This window comes from Haliotis rubra, unplaced genomic scaffold (genome assembly GCF_003918875.1).
Source record: "Haliotis rubra isolate DU_JTF1 unplaced genomic scaffold, ASM391887v1 Scf463, whole genome shotgun sequence".
NCBI classification, from domain to species: domain Eukaryota; kingdom Metazoa; phylum Mollusca; class Gastropoda; order Lepetellida; family Haliotidae; genus Haliotis; species Haliotis rubra.
This window is the reverse complement of record NW_025767150.1, coordinates 495,038-514,685: the sequence shown is the minus strand read 5'-3', so window position 1 is coordinate 514,685 and position 19,648 is coordinate 495,038. Positions and strand designations below refer to the sequence as shown.

General features: G+C 42.2%; 1 protein-coding gene across 1 annotated transcript; it reads right to left on the bottom strand.

Annotated features, from left to right (window-relative positions):
- Positions 1–1,022: 1,022 nt before the first annotated feature.
- LOC124290385 (asparagine synthetase domain-containing protein 1-like) lies at positions 1,023–19,053 on the bottom strand. Its single transcript, XM_046727093.1, is given in 14 exon segments — positions 1,023–1,365; positions 3,336–3,426; positions 3,606–3,689; positions 4,162–4,229; positions 5,297–5,441; positions 6,056–6,090; positions 6,552–6,663; positions 7,769–7,861; positions 8,147–8,424; positions 8,427–8,780; positions 9,898–10,017; positions 14,879–15,001; positions 16,190–16,390; positions 18,974–19,053. Coding segments are annotated over 14 exon segments (2,013 nt in total). The 5' UTR covers positions 19,022–19,053; the 3' UTR covers positions 1,023–1,104.
- Positions 19,054–19,648: the final 595 nt, after the last annotated feature.

Genomic DNA, 19,648 nt, shown 5'->3' with positions numbered 1-19,648 from the left:
CTGTCTGCATAGCAGTAACCCAGGTGAAACCAGAGGATGATTGCATGAGCAAAGATCCATACTGTCAGGTGTGATGTCAGGCAATGAGCAAGGTCATGTACACACTGTGACCACCCAATCCTCATCTGACTTGACCTGAGAGATTCTCATGGCCCAGACCCTATAATCAAGCATGACAGGTGACCTATTCTGTACTGTCATCATACTCAATAACAGAAGGCTCTCCATAGCAGTATCATATTGTAAGACCACAAACTTGGGTGAGTGTATTGTATTATTGTATTTTTTACTTACACCATTGCATCATATGTTTACTAAAATGAGAAGGGAAATATCATTGATGAATCTTTTATAACCTTTATCACACTGATAACAAAACAGACAAGTAAAAATATGTTACACAATTCTAATTCAACTTAGTATGTAACACGAGCTCTGATTGGTCAGTGCTATAAATTTCCGACCGTATAATCAGCATGTACGGTCGCAATTTGAAAACCGATTCACCGAAACCTTTGAATGTATCCCTGCACTATTGGGGTAACGCTGTTTCGCAGGACATTGTCATTTGTAGAAGCCATTGGTCAATTAACTCCCCTATCCAGCTAAAATGGGTGGAATTTGTGTTAAAAAAGACAAAACAGTATCATAAATTTAATTTTAAGTTCAAACAACTTACTCGCAACGGGCTGTTGACCCAACACTGTTAGATCATGAAACAAGGTTTATGACGTCATTATGGAGCGTGACGTCACCTGCTATGACGTCATTTGACAACAGAACTGATAATGGCCCGTACTTGAGGAATCAGCGAGCCGCTCATTTCTGTAACTAGAGGGCGGTTTCATCATAATACCTTCCATTTTATCTATAATACTATGATCTATTCATCATTGTCAAATTTAGTCTGTGTGCACATAATAAACGTGTGTAGTTTGAAAAGGGAACTACTTTCTCTGACGATGGTGTAAGTTGAAGGAGTGATATGATTAACCTTTGACCTAGAGGAACTTTGACCTGGTTTAAATAATGAATTTCTTTAACGAAAAACGAGTTGAATTAGAATGGGGATAACTGTACTGTGTTTGACGAAGTAAAATATGTTCAATGTTTGTCAGTCAACATCTGAGATTTAGCCATATCCCCGATGCAGCCTGAACCTGTGGCACAATCAGCCTTAAGAGTATTCTTCAGTCTATCACAAACGTCAGAGGCCTTCTCTTTGCTGTTCTCCAATTTAGCGATCCTAGATCCGAACTGGATGGCTCGTTTTGGTAGTACTGCTGTGGAGCATAGTCCAAGTCTGAGAGCCAGCAGTCGAAGAAGCAGCTTCTCCCCAACACCACGGGGCAGGGACAGATCAGCCTGGGGATGCAGAACAGAACAGTGAGTGGATGGGGTAACAATGTGCGGTGGGGACAGATCGGCCAGGGGTGCAGAACAGGACAGTGAGTGGATGTGGAACACTGAGGGGTAACAATGTGGGATGGGGACAGATCGGCCTGGGGTGCAGAACATGACAGTGAATGGATGGAGTAACAATGTGGGGTGGGGACAGATTGGCCTTGGGTGGAGAACAGGACAGTGAGTGAGTGTGGGTAACACTGTGGGTAACAATGTGTGGGGACAGATCGGGCCTGGCATGCAGAACATGACAGTGAGTGGATGGGGTAACAATGTGGGGTGGGGACAGATCTGGCCATTGGGTGCAGAACAGGACAGTGAGTGGATGTGGGGAACACTGTGGGGTAACAATGTGGGGAGTGGGGACAGATGTGGGGACAGATCGGGCCAGGGGTGCAGAACAGGACAGTGAGTGGGTGTGGGTAACAATGTGGGGTAACAATGTGGGGTGGGGACAGATCAGCCTGGGGTGCAGAACAGGACAGTGAGAGGGTGTGGGTAACACTGTGGGGTAACAATGTGGGTGGGGACAGATTAGCCTGGGGGTGCAGAACAGGACAGTGAGTGAGTGTGGGTAACACTGTGGGGTGGGGACAGATCGGCCTGGGGTGCAGAACAGGACAGTGAGTGGGTGTGGGTAACACTGTGGGGTAACAATGTGGGTGGGGGACAGATCGGCCTGGGGTGCAGAACATGACAGTGAATGGATGGGGACAGTAACAATGTGGGTGAGTGGGGACAGATCAGATCGCCTTGGGGTGCAGAACAGGACAGTGAGTGAGTGTGGGTAACACTGTAGGGTGGGGACAGATCGGTCTGGTATGCAGAACATGACAGTGAGTGGATGGGGTAACAATGTGGGGTGGGTACAGTTGGCCATTGGGTGCAGAACAGGACAGTGAGTGGATGTGGGGAACACTGTGGGGTAACAATGTGGGGTGGGGACAGATCGGCCAGGGGTGCAGAACAGGACAGTGAGTGGGTGTGGGTAACACTGTGGGGTAACAATGTGGGTGGGGACAGATCAGCCTGGGGTGCAGAACAGGACAGTGAGAGGGTGTGGGTAACACTGTGGGGTAACAATGTGGGGTGGGGACAGATTAGCCTGGGGTGCAGAACAGGACAGTGAGTGGGTGTGGGTAACACTGTGGGGTGGGGACAGATCGGCCAGGGGTGCAGAACAGGACAGTGAGTGGGTGTGGGTAACACTGTGGGGTAACAATGTGGGATGGGGGACAGATCGGCCTGGGGTGCAGAACATGACAGTGAATGGATGGAGTAACAATGTGGGGTGGGGACAGATTGGCCTGGGGTGCAGAACAGGACAGTGAGTGGGTGTGGGTAACACTGTAGGGTGGGGACAGATCGGCCTGGTATGCAGAACATGACAGTGAGTGGATGGGGTAACAATGTGGGGTGGGGACAGTTGGCCATTGGGTGCAGAACAGGACAGTGAGTGGATGTGGGGAACACTGTGGGGTAACAATGTGGGGTGGGGACAGGTCAGTCTGGGGTGCAGAAAATGACAGTGAATGGATGGAGTAACAATGTGGGGTGGGGACAGATCAGCCTGGGGTGCAGAACAGGACAGTGAGTGGGTGTGGTTAATACTGTGGGGTAACAAAGTGGGATGGGGACAGATCGGCCTGGGGTGCAGAACATGACAGTGAATGGATGGAGTAACAATGTGGGGTGGGGACAGATCAGCCTGGGGTGCAGAACAGGACAGTGAGAGGGTGTGGGTAACACTGTGGGGTAACAATGTAGGGTGGGGACAGATCGGCCTGGGGTGCAGAACATGACAGAGAGTGGGTGGAGTAACAATGTGGGGTGGGGACAGATCAGCTTGGGGTGTGTGTGTGTTTGTCATTTAATGTGCTTACCTTAGACAACATTTTGGATCACAAGCATCTGTTATTTGATGTGTTTACCTTCAAATGCATCGGAAGTCCAGCAATATACGCCACCACATCTTCGTCAAGAAAGGGAAAGCGAGATTCTCTCCCATGGTCACCAATGATTCTGGATGAGTCAATAATAATATATAAAGATTAAAATGATCAAAATAATAAAAAAAGCTTCAATGTAAAACTAACTTCATGAAACATGTGAACAATTCTAGTATGTCATGTGCCAAGGCTTGCCAGATGCCAAAATTATTCACTCAGTTCAGAAGCTTGTCAAAGTCATGGCCAGCTCACCTGTCATCCCTGCCCAGGTTGCGAGCCGAGATTCTCTTCATTTCCATGTCCACCTCATTGATGATGCCATGCCAACCGTGATCCCTAAAACAAGAAAGGAGAGGTTGGAAAAGGAACGCCAGTGTTTTACTGATATGTCTTTGTCTCTGTGTGTCTGTGCATGTCTCTCGTGTGTGTGCGCGTGCACACGTGCGTGTCTCTCTGTGTGTACTGTATTTCCTCTAATAAGTGCCTGGGCACTTATTAATTCAGCAAACTCTCAGACACAGCGCTTAATAAGGGCTGGCATTTATTGGAGACCCAGCGCTTAAAGTTTCTACGGAAGTATTATAGATTCTCCATTGGTATTTTATATGAAAACTCCATTGTAAACATGCGGCACACCCGGCACTTATTGGAGATCCGGCACTTAAATCTTACACCCCTTGCTTCTTGAAGGTCTTATAAGAGAACATACCGTGTTGTTTTTAGGGGTGCCTGTTAGTGTGTCCGTGTCTGTGTGTCTGTGTGTGTCTGTGACTGCATGTGTGTTTTTTGTAGGCACTGTGGAACCAACCTGAAGCGCACTCTGTGTCTGGAGTAGCCCACCAACTGTTCATCAGCTCCCATACCACACAGGATGACCTGCAAGACACATTACTCAATGTTTAGTGTAGGACGACCTGCAAAACGCATGTGACCCACTGTTTAGTGCAGGACGACCTGCAAGATGCATGTGACCCACTGTTTAGTGCAGGACGACCTGCAACACACGTGACCCAATGTTTGACACAGGATGACATGCAACACATGTGACCCACTGTTTGTGACCTGCAACACATGTGACGCACTGTTTGACACAGAATGACCTGCAACACATGTGACCCAATGTTTGACACAGAATGACCTGCAACACATGTGACCCCATGTTTTGACACAGAATGATCTGCAACACATGTGACCCCATGTTTGACACAGAATGACCTGCAACACATGTGACCCAATGTTTAGTGCAGAATGACCTGCAACACATGTGACCCCATGTTTAGTGCAGGATGATCTGCAACACATGTGACCCAATGTTTGACACAGAATGACCTGCAACATATGTGACCCCATGTTTAGTGCAGAATGACCTACAACACATGTGACCCAATGTTTAACACACAGAATCACCTGCAACACATGCGACCCAATATTTGACACAGAATGACCTGCAACACATGTGACCCAGTGTTTAGTGCAGGATGACCTGCAACACATGTGACCCAATGTTTAGTGCAGGATGACCTGCAACACATGTGACCCAATGTTTGACATAGAATGACCTGCAACACATGTGACCCAATGTTTGACACAGAATGACCTGCAACACATGTGACCCAATGTTTAGTGCAGGATGACCTGCAACACATGTGACCCAATGTTTAGTGTAGGACGACCTGCAACACATGTGACCCAATGTTTGACACAGAATGATCTGCAATACAGGTCACTCAACGCGTTACCCCAGGACAACCTGCAACACACTGTTCAAGACATGGACTAATACAATGTTTTTTTATACTAAACCCAAGCCGGCATTTAATATGACATAGTCATGACATTTCCATACCATCCATAATGTTGGTTAGATGATTATGTCACAACTTACTACATTTCAGCAGAGAAATATCATTATACAGTCAAGAGAATATCACTATGATCATTACCTTGGCATCAGATCTGTATTCTTGACCTTGACATTCTCCATTTCCCAGAATGCCCTGCCCTCGGGCAGCGAACCACACCGCACAGCCGATACTGTCATCTAGCACTGAGGTCAACGGGTACAGAAGGTGGCGGACATGTTGACTTCTGGAATGTCAACCAACAATATATAACATTTCTATTTATAATCATTCTTTGTGTAGCTTTCTTCTACCAATAGACATAATTATGACCTAATGCACTCCTGGAATGCCGTCCCATTGACATATAAAACCATATTACCACCATATAACATTCACCACATTTCAGCTAAAGCACCACTGTGACGTGTCATCATGACATCATAATGACATCATACTGATGGACTGCCATGATGTCATGGTTATGATGAGTGAGTTTATTTTTCCAACTCACTCACTCACTCAGTGAAAGAAGATGTCACAGTGACAGAAAGAAGATGTCATAGTGATGGAAAGAAGATGGGTGTGTTGGGGCGTGCTGTCCAGAGAGGTTAGAAACTTTGTGCCAGGTCTTCCACTTCAGATCACAGACTGTTGATTGATTGAGTTTAGTTTTACGCAATCTTAGCAATATTGGCAGGGACAACAGTAATGGGCTTCACACACTGTACCCATGTTGGGAATCAAACCCCGGTCTTCAGTGTGATGAGCGAACACTTTAACCACTAGGCTACCCACCATCAGTTGAAAGAACAAGAGAAAGTGGGTAACAAGACAAGATAAGCTTACAAATTTGATTACCGGAATTTCTGCAACTCAGACTGGGTAACATTCACCTGCAAGAATAATCGAATATGTCAAGTCCAGTCTAGTCTTAACAGACTTTTTGATTCTCGATAATGGTAGGCCAACAGACAATACTACATGAATAACAAGACATAAGCAGAGAGGCTGTACACACAGATTGTTTTCTAGTTGACACAGCAGGATAGATATACAGTTGAAAGTTACAATATCTCATCAAAGAAGCACATGTATCTACATTAGAATGAACAAAACAGGGTGTGTGTTTTCTTCTTATAGATGTATTTTTCTCCAGTTAAACGACTTCTTAGTAGGAGATATATCTTGATGTGCCATCAGTAATGATAAATTGATGGTAAACTTGTTCATAAGCTGATCTTCTTTGGAGCATAAGAGATTCAAATTAACAAGCGTATAATTCACCTCAGTTTACATACTTCAACAACATAATTGACCATTTCATGCAGTATCTGCAAACATGGAGTTCGCTGACCTCTACAAAGTTCCACTTCCTGCTTGGGTTCAGTTCTGAGAGAGCAACATATCCTGTTTGTCGATCAGGGACACTGAACCTGTCTAGAGGTATATCAGGCACTGGTCCACCTCTGAAACAAAAACATACACTGAAGACACTAGGGCTGCAACGAAAACACTATGTGGCGAATATGATACGTATAATGAATATTAGGTAACGAATACGAATGTTTATTCACGAATACAATATTGTAGTTAAGTGATTGATGTATAATATGGAATGCCCATGTTGACAGTTTTGATTTGTCACAGCAATAACCAGTTATCTGATGACACTCAAATTTGGTATGTAATAGTTGTAACTGACAGTACCATGTGTGGCCTTGGCAAACTAACATGACTTGGGCTACTGCAAGGCTAGTACATATCCCATTACTGCATATCTCACTTTCAAAAAGTACACAAGGGTTAAAGTAAAACATGCTCCCATAAAAAAACGTAAATATTCGTTAATATTCGGTTCTGGTGACCACGAATAACTAATTGAATTCATGAAGAACACCTTCGATTCACCTGAATATCACTGAAGACAGTGAATCGTTACACCTTAGAAGACACCTGTCTAACTTCACCTGAACACACTGAAGACACCTGTCTAACTTCACCTGAACACACTGAGGACACCTGTCTAACTTCACCTGAACACACTGAGGACACCTGTCTAACTTCACCTGAACACACTGAAGACACCTGTCTAACTTCACCTGAACACACTGAGGACACCTGTCTAACTTCACCTGAACACACTGAAGACACCTGTCTAACTTCACCTGAACACACTGAGGACACCTGTCTAACTTCACCTGAACACACTGAAGAACACCTGTCTAACTTCACCTGAACACACTGAAGACACCTGTCTAACTTCACCTGAACACACTGAAGACACCTGTCTAACTTCACCTGAACACACTGAAGACACCTGTCTAACTTCACCTGAACATACTGAAGACACCTGTCTAACTTCACCTGAACACACTTAAGACACCTGTCTAACTTCACCTGAACACACTTAAGACACCTGTCTAACTTCACCTGAACACACTGAATATATCTGCTTTCTTTTGAAAAGTCAGAAATGTTTTGCTTCATTTTTAAATAATGAAATTCACACATTCGAAATAGAACCGAAATCAAATACATGTATCTGGGGTAGAGCACACAAGACAAACTCACTTCTGTTTGCCCTTCTTGGAGGCAGGTGGCTGCTTGGGTACTTGCTCAAATGCTACATTAATGAGGTCGATACTTTCATCAGGAGGCAAACACCTGGAATCAGACAAAGAGTGTATTCCTATTTTAACAGAATTATGGAAACATAAAATTCAAGTAACTAAGAGATTTAAGAGGTAAAAGAGTCTAAATTAACCAATTAACGAGATGTTTTTGTCAAAACTTTGAGGATGTGGTTTGAATGAAGTTCAAACTGACATTGTGTAGACATTAACAATACCAACAGGTTTATAGGATGAGAATAATTTCAGTAATGCCATTAGACATTGTTCAGGCTTGTACATATTAAGAGCTGCTGTGTACCTGGACAACATTCCTCACCTGTCAGCCAGAGCTGCTAGCACTGTGGAATCTACTCCACCTGAAAACAAAATGGCCACTTTGGCTCTTTCCCCTGAAGTGTTTCCACCTTCAACCAGTCTTTGTCCATCAGCCTCTCCATCTCTCACCTCACACAGGTTCAGCCTCTCGACACCCTGCTCAATGGCTTGTTTACTCCCATCTGATAAATCTGTGATACATCTAGGTCGGGGCAGGTTATACACTCGTTTTTGAACAGACTTGAGTAACACATCCATTAACTGTTCTACAGCTTTTTTCATGACCTCGCTGTTGTCAAGGACATGTCCCATGTAGTCCTGATAACACTGTTTGGCACTCTCCTCAAGGGGAGATAATTCGTGTCCAGGGGAGGTAACTCCATATTAAGTGTTGGCATCCATGAATGCAGATGTAATTCAGAATCCAATTTTACATCAAAATATGTAGGTGTGGGATACAGTTTTTCTGTGAAATTATCAGCAATGACTGGCTCCATAGTTCCAGGCCACGTTCCTTGTTTCCATGGAAACACTGTCAACAAGGGGATGGGAGTTGCATCATCTCCATCTGAACAAGTCTTGGGTACACTCAGGTCTAGGCAGTACACACCCAAAGATGGCATTTCCTGGTAGTGCTGTACAGACATAAACTCATGTCAAATCACACACTTACAAACATGACTAGGTGAGCATAGTGCTGCATACAACACTATATAATAGATTGTCAGGTGAGGATGGATTGATTGATTGACTGTTTGTTGTTAAACACCCCACACAGCAATATTCCAGCTATATGGAGGAGATCTGTAAATACTCTGGACCAGACAATACAGTGATCAACAGCAGTGGCATCGATGTATGCAAGTGGGATATGATGTCATGTGTCAAGCAAGTCAGCAAACATGACCACCCGATCCCATTAGTCACCTCTTATATTAAAGACTTAAGTGAGCGAGTTTAGTTGTACACCACACTCAGGAATATTCAAGCTACATGGTGGAAGTCTGTAAACACTCTGAACCAGAAATTCTAGTGATCAACAGCATGAGCATCAATCTACACAATTGGGACATGATGTGTCAACCAAGTCAGCAAGCATGACCACCCAATCCTATTGGTCGCCTCTTACAACAAACAAGGGTTGCTGAAGACTAGTTCTAACCCCGATCTTCATGGGTATCTTGAGGATGGAGGAAAGAAGAGATGCAGTCTAAGGCATTTGGTAAAACCAGCTAGCTGACAACCTAAGAATTTGGGATGTGAACCTACAATCATAGGTTTCTGGCATGCCTAGGGGCCACAACTCTGCACAGCTCACAGCAAAACATAGCAGGAAGGGTCATTAACATAATCACATGTGATATTTGCTGTATCTCCATAAATATTTCTAAGAAAGAGCATCTGATACTGGATAGAACACATATTGTGTACAAAAAAACAACCGCACCAGCAATCAAAACAATCATGTATGAATAATATCAGTAATGTGAGTGAATTATGTATGTATGTAGAATGCAATATTTCTGCTGTATGACAGCAGTGTGTAAATAATCAGGTTTGGTTCAAGCACGCCAGTGACTGTAAGCAAGTGATGAACCTAGTCCTGAACGACCTGACAACCTGACCTGTTGTGGTTTCCTAGGATAGCAGGAAGTTTACTTCATGTGAAAGATAATCAATATGACCAATAAGAATTGAATGCATTGTCAGCAGTGTACACATTGTCATGTTTGAAGTAGAATTATCACTCACATGCGGGTGAATCTGTACAGATGACAAAACAAACGCATCATTGTCATTGTCAGGGAGATGCCACAACAGACTCCGACGTCCAAACACATCACGGCCAAACCACAGCTTGCTCTCGGAGGCCTGCATATAACATCAGTATAGATCTCTCATACCCAACAACATTTTTTAGTCAACACTTACAGCCCCAGGATACTGTCCCTACTGACATATTGGTGTGGTGACTCACAACTTATGTTTACAGACTTTCATCATGAAAAATAATTACATGGATGCATAAAAGTTTTACAATGCTATTGTCAATATTACGAAAGTATAAACAAACATCTAGCTTGGAAATTTGTACTGGCATTGGCTGTAAACTTCGAAAGGAATATCTGTCCATAACCCTGATATACTGACATATTAACCCCTGTGGTGACATAACTCAACTCTAGATTAACCCCTATGTTTAACAGGGAGCAGGTATTAACCCCTGATATTGTAACAGTGAGCAGGTAGATTAACTTCATCATGATATTGTAACAGTGAGCAGGTCTAGATTAACCCTGATATTGTAACAGGGAGGATGCAGTGAGCAAAGATTAACACCTTAAAATGCTATTGTCAGATATTATTGTACAGTGAGCTGATTAAACCTGTATAAACAAACATCCAGCTTGGAAATTTGTACTGGCATTGGCTGTAAACTTATTGTAACAGAATAGATTAACACCTGATATTGTAACAGAGAGCAGGTCTAGACATAACACTGATATTGTAACAGTGAGCAGGTCTAAATTAACCCCTGATATTGTAACAGAGAGCAGTGTAGATTAACCCCTGATATTGTAACAGTGAGCAGGTCTAGCTTAACCCCTGATATGGTAACAGTGAGCAGGTCTACTTTAACCTGATATTGTAACACACTGAACAGGTTTACATTAACCCAAAACTGTAACAGTGAGCATGTTTAGATTAACCCCTGATAATGTAACACACTGAGCAGGTCAAGATTAACCCCTGGTATTGTAACAATTGAACAGGTTGTGGTTAACCCCTGATATTGTAACTCAGACAACAGATCCTGATTAACCTGATTCTAACTCAGTGAGGTCAAGAATAACCCCAAATATTGCAATTTGGTGAACAGGTCAAGATTAACACGTTGACTGCCTTCTACGAGTATACTCGTATTATCAAATGTAACAGAATTTGCCACTACGAGTTATCTCGTAGCTACATAAGTGGTATTTTAACACAAATTTCACATGTTGGCAATATCGCAACAAGCAGCAATCGTCTCCTGGCGGTAACAAAGAACTACACAAAGTCAATACTCTGGTTAAGGAACTGTTTAATAACCAATTATACAGACATCACCCTGATAGACGGGAATCATTTTCAGGAGTTTACTCTGGGACATGGTATTTCTTGAAGTAATTATCCACACACAGGGCTGGTTTCTCTGGATGGACTTCACAAATGTAGCGTGTCTCAAGTCTCAGACCGGCCTTTGTGCATACGCGACAAGGTTTGGTTGGTCTCTGCTTATTCTCCGTGGGTGGCATGGTGATGGAATTCCTGAACCTCACCAACTCTTGGAGTGCTGCCATGAACCAGTTCAAAGGCTTCACCAAGAAGACCAATCGTCACTAGTTCTCGGAATCGCAGGAACTTCATTGGCTCCATGCGGTTTGCATTGCACATGATATAAGCATTCAAAAGTGACATCTCTAGGACGTGAAGGGTGATCTTCTTGTACCATCGGATCGTCTTCCATAGAGCTGAATAATAGGACAGCATTTGATCTGACCTGTCTATTCCAGACATGCCATGGTTGTAGTCCCAAACTGTGTTAGGTTTCCTTGACACTTTCTTATTCCTATTTGTGACATCAACCATCTCGATGTGGTGCATGTTGCTAATCGTGAGGATGTCACGTTTGTCCTTCCATTTACAGACAACCACAGATTCAGACCATTTCCATACATGTTCCCCCTTCATCAGTTTGTGCTTGACAACATCCTTGGGATTTCCTTTGTCGAGCGAAGCGTCCCACAAATGTAGGTTGACCTATCAGTCATCTGTTTCACAAGACTGACAGAATTGTAGTAGTTGTCTGCATACAAGGACATGTCCCTTGTCAAGACAGCCCTCCATCAGATTAAGAACAATAGCAGCAGACCTTACTCAGGCCAAGATCAACAGTCAGACCAACTCCACTGTATATTTGGACTTTCAACAAAAGACCTTAAGAGTTGTTAAGTTAGTAAAGTTGGATGCCATACTTATGAAGTTTTTTCCTTGATATACTGGTGGAATAGCAGTCTGGCTCGCCATAGTACCATGGACTCATCGATGGAGAGGTCCTTTCCAGGGTAATAGATGTTGTGCATTACATCATTGAAATGATCGACAACAGAGCGTACTTTGTACAGGCGATCATTGTTAGGTGTGTGATTGTCAGCAAAGTGCCAGAAATGCAGAAGAAATTGGAATCAATTTCGACTCATGATACCAGAGAAGAATGGCGATCTGTACATAACATTGGTACTCCAATAGTGCTCTATGGTAGGCAGGCTGTAGTGACCCATATGAAGCATCAAGGTAATGAACTGTTTCATTTCTGTGGCATCAGTATCCTTCCAGTCCTTGAGTCGCGACTCCTTTCACAGTGGTCTTACTTTGTTATTTCTGAGTTGGCCTGTCTGTTGGCTTCTGAGACCATGAGCCCGATCAATTCCTGAGTCAAGAAGAGATCAAAATAAGCACCAGGAGTATCGCCATGCACTTGAGCTTTTAGACTGGAGACTTCATTGAAGGGGATTCTGGAGGGTCTTGAGCAACATCAGACCACAAATGAATCGGTACCTGGTTATTTCTTCCTCCAATTTGTGCTCGATTTTGGGCAACCCTTCTCCTGGGGACGGCTCGGCCGGCAATGTGAGGACCCCTCTGATGTAGACCAAGACCACGCACTCGTCTAACAGAACCACAACCTCTTCCTGTATTTCCATGACCTCGTGGTATCCTGGTCCGTTCCCACGAAATTCATGACGACCACGTGGTGTCTGTCGTAATTCAGCATGAGGGACATCTTCATCATCCTCTATGACAGAATCATCACTACTTGAATCATCTGACATGTGCCAAAGAGTCTTCAGAACTAAGTTCCACTTCAATACTGTCACTTTCAGCATCACTATCCATCAAATTGTCAGCTACCTCATCAGCAGACATATGTTTACGTGCAATGTTCGGAAATAACAAAGGGAGGTTACTCTCAAATGAACTTTAGAAGTATAATTGATGCTGATGTAATAATCACATGATTCGAATCTGGCAACGGGTATTGAACGATGTTGTTACACTGCCTTCATACGACTCGTAGTGGGCAAACATTGTAGAAAGAAGATTTCACTTTGCCAAGCTACGAGTCGTAGGTTGGCAAAAGGAACCAACTCACTATTACCGTTTGCCAGATACGAGATAATACGAGACGTTCTTATTCCTTCAAAGTTGAAGAAAATCTGTTTGTTCCTATTTCAAAACGTTATATATTGATAGAGAAATAAAATGCATATGAAGTTTTGGTTTGGCCATGGGACGAAAAGAAATATTGTTCAGCGACAGTCACCGTGTTAACCCTTGATATTGGATCTAAATGAGCAGGTCTAGATTAACCCCAAAGATTGCAATTTGGTGAACAGGTCAAGATTAACCCTTGATATTGGATCTAAATGAGCAGGTCTAGATTAACCCCAAATATTGCAATTTGGTGAACAGGTCAAGATTAACCCTTGATATTGGATCTAAATGAGCAGGTCTAGATTAACCCCAAATATTGCAATTTGGTGAACAGGTCAAGATTAACCCTTGATATTGGATCTAAATGAGCAGGTCTAGATTAACCCCAAATATTGCAATTTGGTGAGCAGGTCTAGATTAACCCCAAATATTGCAACTCAATGAGGTCTAGATTAACCCCAAATATTGCAATTTGGTGAACAGGTCAAGATTAACCCTTGATATTGGATCTAACTGAGCAGGTCTAGATTAACCCCAAATATTGCAATTTGGTGAACAGGTCAAGATTAACCCTTGATATTGGATCTAAATGAGCAGGTCTAGATTAACCCCAAAGATTGCAACTCAGTGAGTTCTAGATTAACCCCAACTATTGCAACTTGGTGAACAGGTCAAGATTAACCCATGATATTGGAACTAAGTGAGCAGGTCTAGATTAACCCCAACTATTGCAACTTGGTGAACAGGTCAAGATTTACCCATGATATTGGATCTAAATGAGCAGGTCTAGATTAACCCCAAATATTGCAACTCACTGAGGTCTTGATTAACCCCAAATATTGCAATTTGGTGAACAGGTCAAGATTAACCCTTGATATTGCAACTCAAATGAGGTCTAGATTAACCCCAACAGGTCAAGATTAACCCTTGATATTGGATCTAAATGAGCAGGTCTAGATTAACCCCAGATATTGCAACTCAGTGAGGTCTAGATTAACCCCAGATTTTGCAACTCAGTGAGGTCTAGATTAACCCCAGATATTGCAACTCAGTGAGGTCTAGATTAACCCCAGATTTTGCAACTCAGTGAGGTCTAGATTAACCCCAGATTTTGCAACTCAGTGAGGTCTAGATTAACCCCAGATATTGCAACTCAGTGAGGTCTAGATTAACCCCAGATTTTGCAACTCAGTGAGGTCTAGATTAACCCCAGATTTTGCAACTCAGTGATTTTCTAATTAACCCCAGATGAACTCAGTGAGGTCTAGATTAACCCCAGATATTGCAACTCAGTGAGGTCTAGATTAACCCCAGATATTGCAACTCAGTGAGGTCTAGATTAACCCCAGATATTGCAACTCAGTGAGGTCTAGATTAACCCCAGATATTGCAACTCAGTGAGGTCTAGATTAACCCCAGATATTGCAACTCAGTGAGGTCTAGATTAACCCCAGATATTGCAACTCCTGCTCACCTGCCAGAAGATGAAGGACCAGGGTCCCTGGAGGCCAGCCATCAGGGTCAGGATGTCCTGGGTATCAGCAGTCTGGGTCAGGTGATCAAACAAAGCCTGGGTGTCGTTCTCCTCCTTCCCCATCTGGGCGAGAGAGTGAGTGAGTGAGTCAACATGCCTCAACCACACACAGCAACAAGAATAAGGAGTTTCAGTGGCATTGTCAGACTACAGCATTGTATTCAACCTTAACTGCTATGCTATCCTTCACTACATACAAGTTTCAATTACGCTAGTTAAAAGAACCATAGAATATTGAAACCAGTTCTGCAGATCCTTATTAAAGTTACAGTTCACAGACTGACATTATTATAACTCCATTGGATATTTATGGGACATGATCAGTGATAACAGATAAGAGGTTTTAACTGTCAATAAGTCATGCTTCTTGGAGGTGTGTATGTAAAGACTATAAATACAAACACTGCTCTGAAGCTATCCAAACCAATGGGATGGATCAACCAATCAGAACTCACCTCATATAATCTTTATCTTACAGCTATTTTTCATGAGCAGTTTTCATGAAACTAAAATAGCTTTGGCTTGATGGTTTTCAATTTTAGTCTAGGAAAACAGAACCACAAGAGTCTGTGGCTCGCCTGATGAACTTACAATTTTGTTCAAGTTCTACCATATTTTGGTATAAATATGAATAATGAATTCCAAGAACAATTGTTGCAAAAACATAAAACAGTATACATTTTTAAAACATTGTTTAGAATAAAGATGTTGAAAGAAAACCACGTTCTACGGATAGTCAACTTCTTTATTGCAATGAGTGTGACGTTGCAGCGTAGGAGTGAGGAGACCCATACTGACATATTTAAAACTGGACTTTGTATATGTGATACGTAATAGCTGGAATCATTATGAAATGTTACAGCTACTGGGACTTCGTTGTTTCAGAGAAAATGTTCAAAATGTTAAAAGTAGGACACCTACATGAATCAACAAACACCATACCACAACAAAAGCTCACAGTCAGGTGCCACTGCAGCCATATACATGTACAGTGAACCAGCATTTCAACGGGCTTTGGGTAGCCTAGCGGTTAAAGCGTTCGCTCATCATGCCGAAGGGCCGAGTTCGATTCAGCACATGGGTACAATATTTAAAGCACCATTTCTGGTGTCCCCCGTGATGATATTGCTGGAATATTGCTAAAAGCAGCATAAAACTACACTCACTCACTCAGTATTTCAATCTCCATTTAGATTTCAGTGGCAGCCACTAACTGGGTAATTAAATGATATAATAACAAAGGTTACTGACTTCCATTCCTCCAAAGACCTCTCCATTCCAGAGAAGGGTATTGCCCGTTTCATCTGTGACTGGTTGAGGCGTAGCACTTCCTCGCAGGTGAAGAACAAAGCCACCAAAAACAAGAGATCGGTCACTGGAAACACTGACAACATGGCTCCCTCTGTAGTCAGGGCCACGATTCTGTATACAGGAACTTTCTGTGATGCATTTCTGTGATAAAAGAAATAAGTAATAATTATTCTATCTGTCTCATAGTCCCTTAACCAAAGATGTTCTCTTGATCCAGCCTTTACAGTACAACCTTACATGGGACAAGTCTGGATGTTACACTGGTCCAGCCTATGCTCTATTGTGGCTATGCTCAATAATTAAGGCTTACATTCCATTTGACACAAAATGATACCGATGAATTGCAATCTAACACAAAAACAAATAGACATAAAAGAATCAAACCAATGCGGAGTGCAACAAAGACAACAGACCAACTCAAGAAAAAATATGCATAATTTTTGTCACAAAAATAAAAAAAGTTGTTTAAGAAACTGTCATCATTTATTTGCATGTTTTCCCAGTTTGTTACAAGGGCGCAGTGGCAACTAAAGGAACAGCGCGAAAAGCGAGATGCACGTGCATTAGTGACGTCAGAGACATGTGATTACTGCTGATTGACAAAGTGAGAGAAACTGAATTTGCTCCCAACGTAAAGTCTATAATTTACAAAGTCTATGAATTCTTCAAGGATGAAAATGACAGGCGGAGACCCAAGTATGCAATAACTAAGTACATACAGCGCACTGCCTGTGCAGTTGGGGTGTCATCTCGCCAGCTCAAAAATGTGTTGAGAACCCGAAATGGTGATTCTACAAGCGACGGCTTACATCAGGGGCGTGTCAAAATCTTTGAGAGTTAAGAAACTTGATTTATTTCACAGACAAATTGTTAAGAACGTTATCAGAGGATTTTATGCCCAAAATGAATTTGTTTCTTTGCATATTTTGCAGAAATAATCAAATCTAACAAAACTGCTCCTGTATATAAATTTGACCAGTTCCTTAGAGCTGAAGGTCATGACGTTTTGCGATTGCCACCATACAACTGTGATCTGAATCCCATTGAGCTTATCTGGGGTATTTTGAAGTCAGATGTTGGTAGGCAAACCACAACCTTCAAACTAAGTGACGTGCAACAGTTAGTGATTCAGTCCATGCTATATATTTCACAAGAGACTTGGCAAAAGTGCATAGAGAAGGTGGAGAGTGAGGTAGAGAACCAGTACTGGACACAAGTGGTTTAGACCATGCTACCATAAGGCCAGTTATAGTTAAGAGTGGACTCAGACAGCAGTGGTACCGAGTCAGATTTTGATTCAGATTCCCACTCTGAAGGGATTTGATCTGAAATCGTGTTGCCATTCTAGTCTTTTCCTCTGTCTTTTAAAATAAGTCTTGTCCAGCTTTATTCAATAAAAACATCCCTAAGAGAATGCCATCTGTCCAGTTTAATTCTAACGAAAACAAAGATGTATCAAAAGCACATATTCATAAATTCAAAATCACATTGTAGTTGTTCCAGTCTCTATTTCACCACAAGATTTGGACACAAACCCTCATCCACTTTTGCGTTAACGCACATGCATCTCACTTTTCGTGCTGTTCCTTTAGTTGCCTTGTAACAAACTGGAAAAATGCACTAATAAATTATGGCAGATTCTTAAACAAGTTTTTAATTTTTGTGACAAAATTATGCAGTTTTTTCTAGAGTTGGTCTGTTGTTTTCATTGCATTCTGTGTTGGTTTGATTCTTTTATGTCTATTTTTTTCTGTGTTAGATTGCAATTCATTGGTATCATTTTGTCTCAAACGGACTGTAAATGCAAAACACACAGATCATTTCTTTTGACTGAGCTGGTGCTGGGTTTTAGCGTCAAACATTTGAACTCCAGCTGGCAATGCTGCTATACTATAAGGCCTTTCTTCATGTTGCTGTGGTCACCAGCTGATAAGTCACTGTGAGGCCGAGTCTCTAGAATCTGTAGTTCCACGAGGTTGGTATAACACACAATGTTGTTTTTTCACAAAAGGATAACCTCAGCTGATTGCCTGATTTACATACTCTTCTCACAACAAACATTCTCCAAGCACAAGAACATTCAGAATATCTCCAAGCATAACTACTGCCAGTTTTTTACTTCCACTCAAAGGGCCCATTTCTGGTGACATTGCTGGAATGTTGCTAAGAACGGCATAAAACCAAACTCACTCACTCCACTCAAAGGTGTTCTTTAACTTTGCTCCAAGGCTGTATTACATGTTATACCATGCATTTACAGTAATTCTAGGTAACAGGTCAAAATGGCCACACAACAAAAATGGCCACACTGACTGAGCGATCATATTCATAGTCGTAAATTTCTTAATACCATGGAAAGCCATGACGCGAGGGTACTATTTGAGAATGAGAGAGCATGGGATGATGACAGCAGCATTCTGGCTACGCTCCACGGAGAAAGCCTGAAAGGACAGCTTGACAAGAGTGGCAATAAATATTCCTGTCACTTAAACCTTTATCTGGTGGTTGTAGAATTTGAACTTTAACTAATATTGTCCGCAACACATGTTACCAATCTCAGTCAGTGTTATGCCCTATACTACAGGGTACTGTGGCAAAAGATCCTAACTCAGTGTTGCGTCAGCCGCTGTGATGACGCTTAATAATTAATTGGCAACTTTGCCCAAAAAACCATAAATCACTTCTATCATACTGACAATAATTATAAAATTATTAAAATCTTACTAAAGTGGTTTCGTTCCCCTTTTGGAACACACAACATATTCCACACATGTTGCAAGACACAAATAATAGAGTTCTCTCCCTTGAAGAATATCAAAGGGACATAACCTGTGCTTTGTACTAGTTGTTTTACAACTCTCTTTAGCTAAACGAATTACTGGATATATCGTCTGGAATTTTTGCCATTTATGCCAACTCATTGTTCGTCAAATGCTATCTTGCAATCACACTTCTAGAACTATATTAACAATTATACAAGTTCTGACCATTTTGTTGTCGAAAATGGCTAACCCGTACCTTACATTTCCCGTCCTATCTGTACCAAATTTGGATCATCCTCACTTCATTTGATGACGATGTTTATGCAGAAGCATGTAAATGACACCACCACCACCGACCCTTATCATAATGTTCAAGCATAATTTTTATGCTTAAGGGAACGTTCATAATTTATGGCTGGGGGTGATGATGATTTTATGGAGAATCTCTCTCTCTCTCTCTCTCTCTCTCTCTCTCTCTCTCTCTCTCTCTCTCTCTCTCTCTCTCTCTCTCTCTCTCTCTCTCTCTCTCTCTCTCTCTCTCTCTCTCTCTCTCTCTCTCTCTCTCTCTCTCTCACACACACACACCAGCAATAAATTATGTACGGTCCCTAATATAATAATACTTTTATGTACAAAA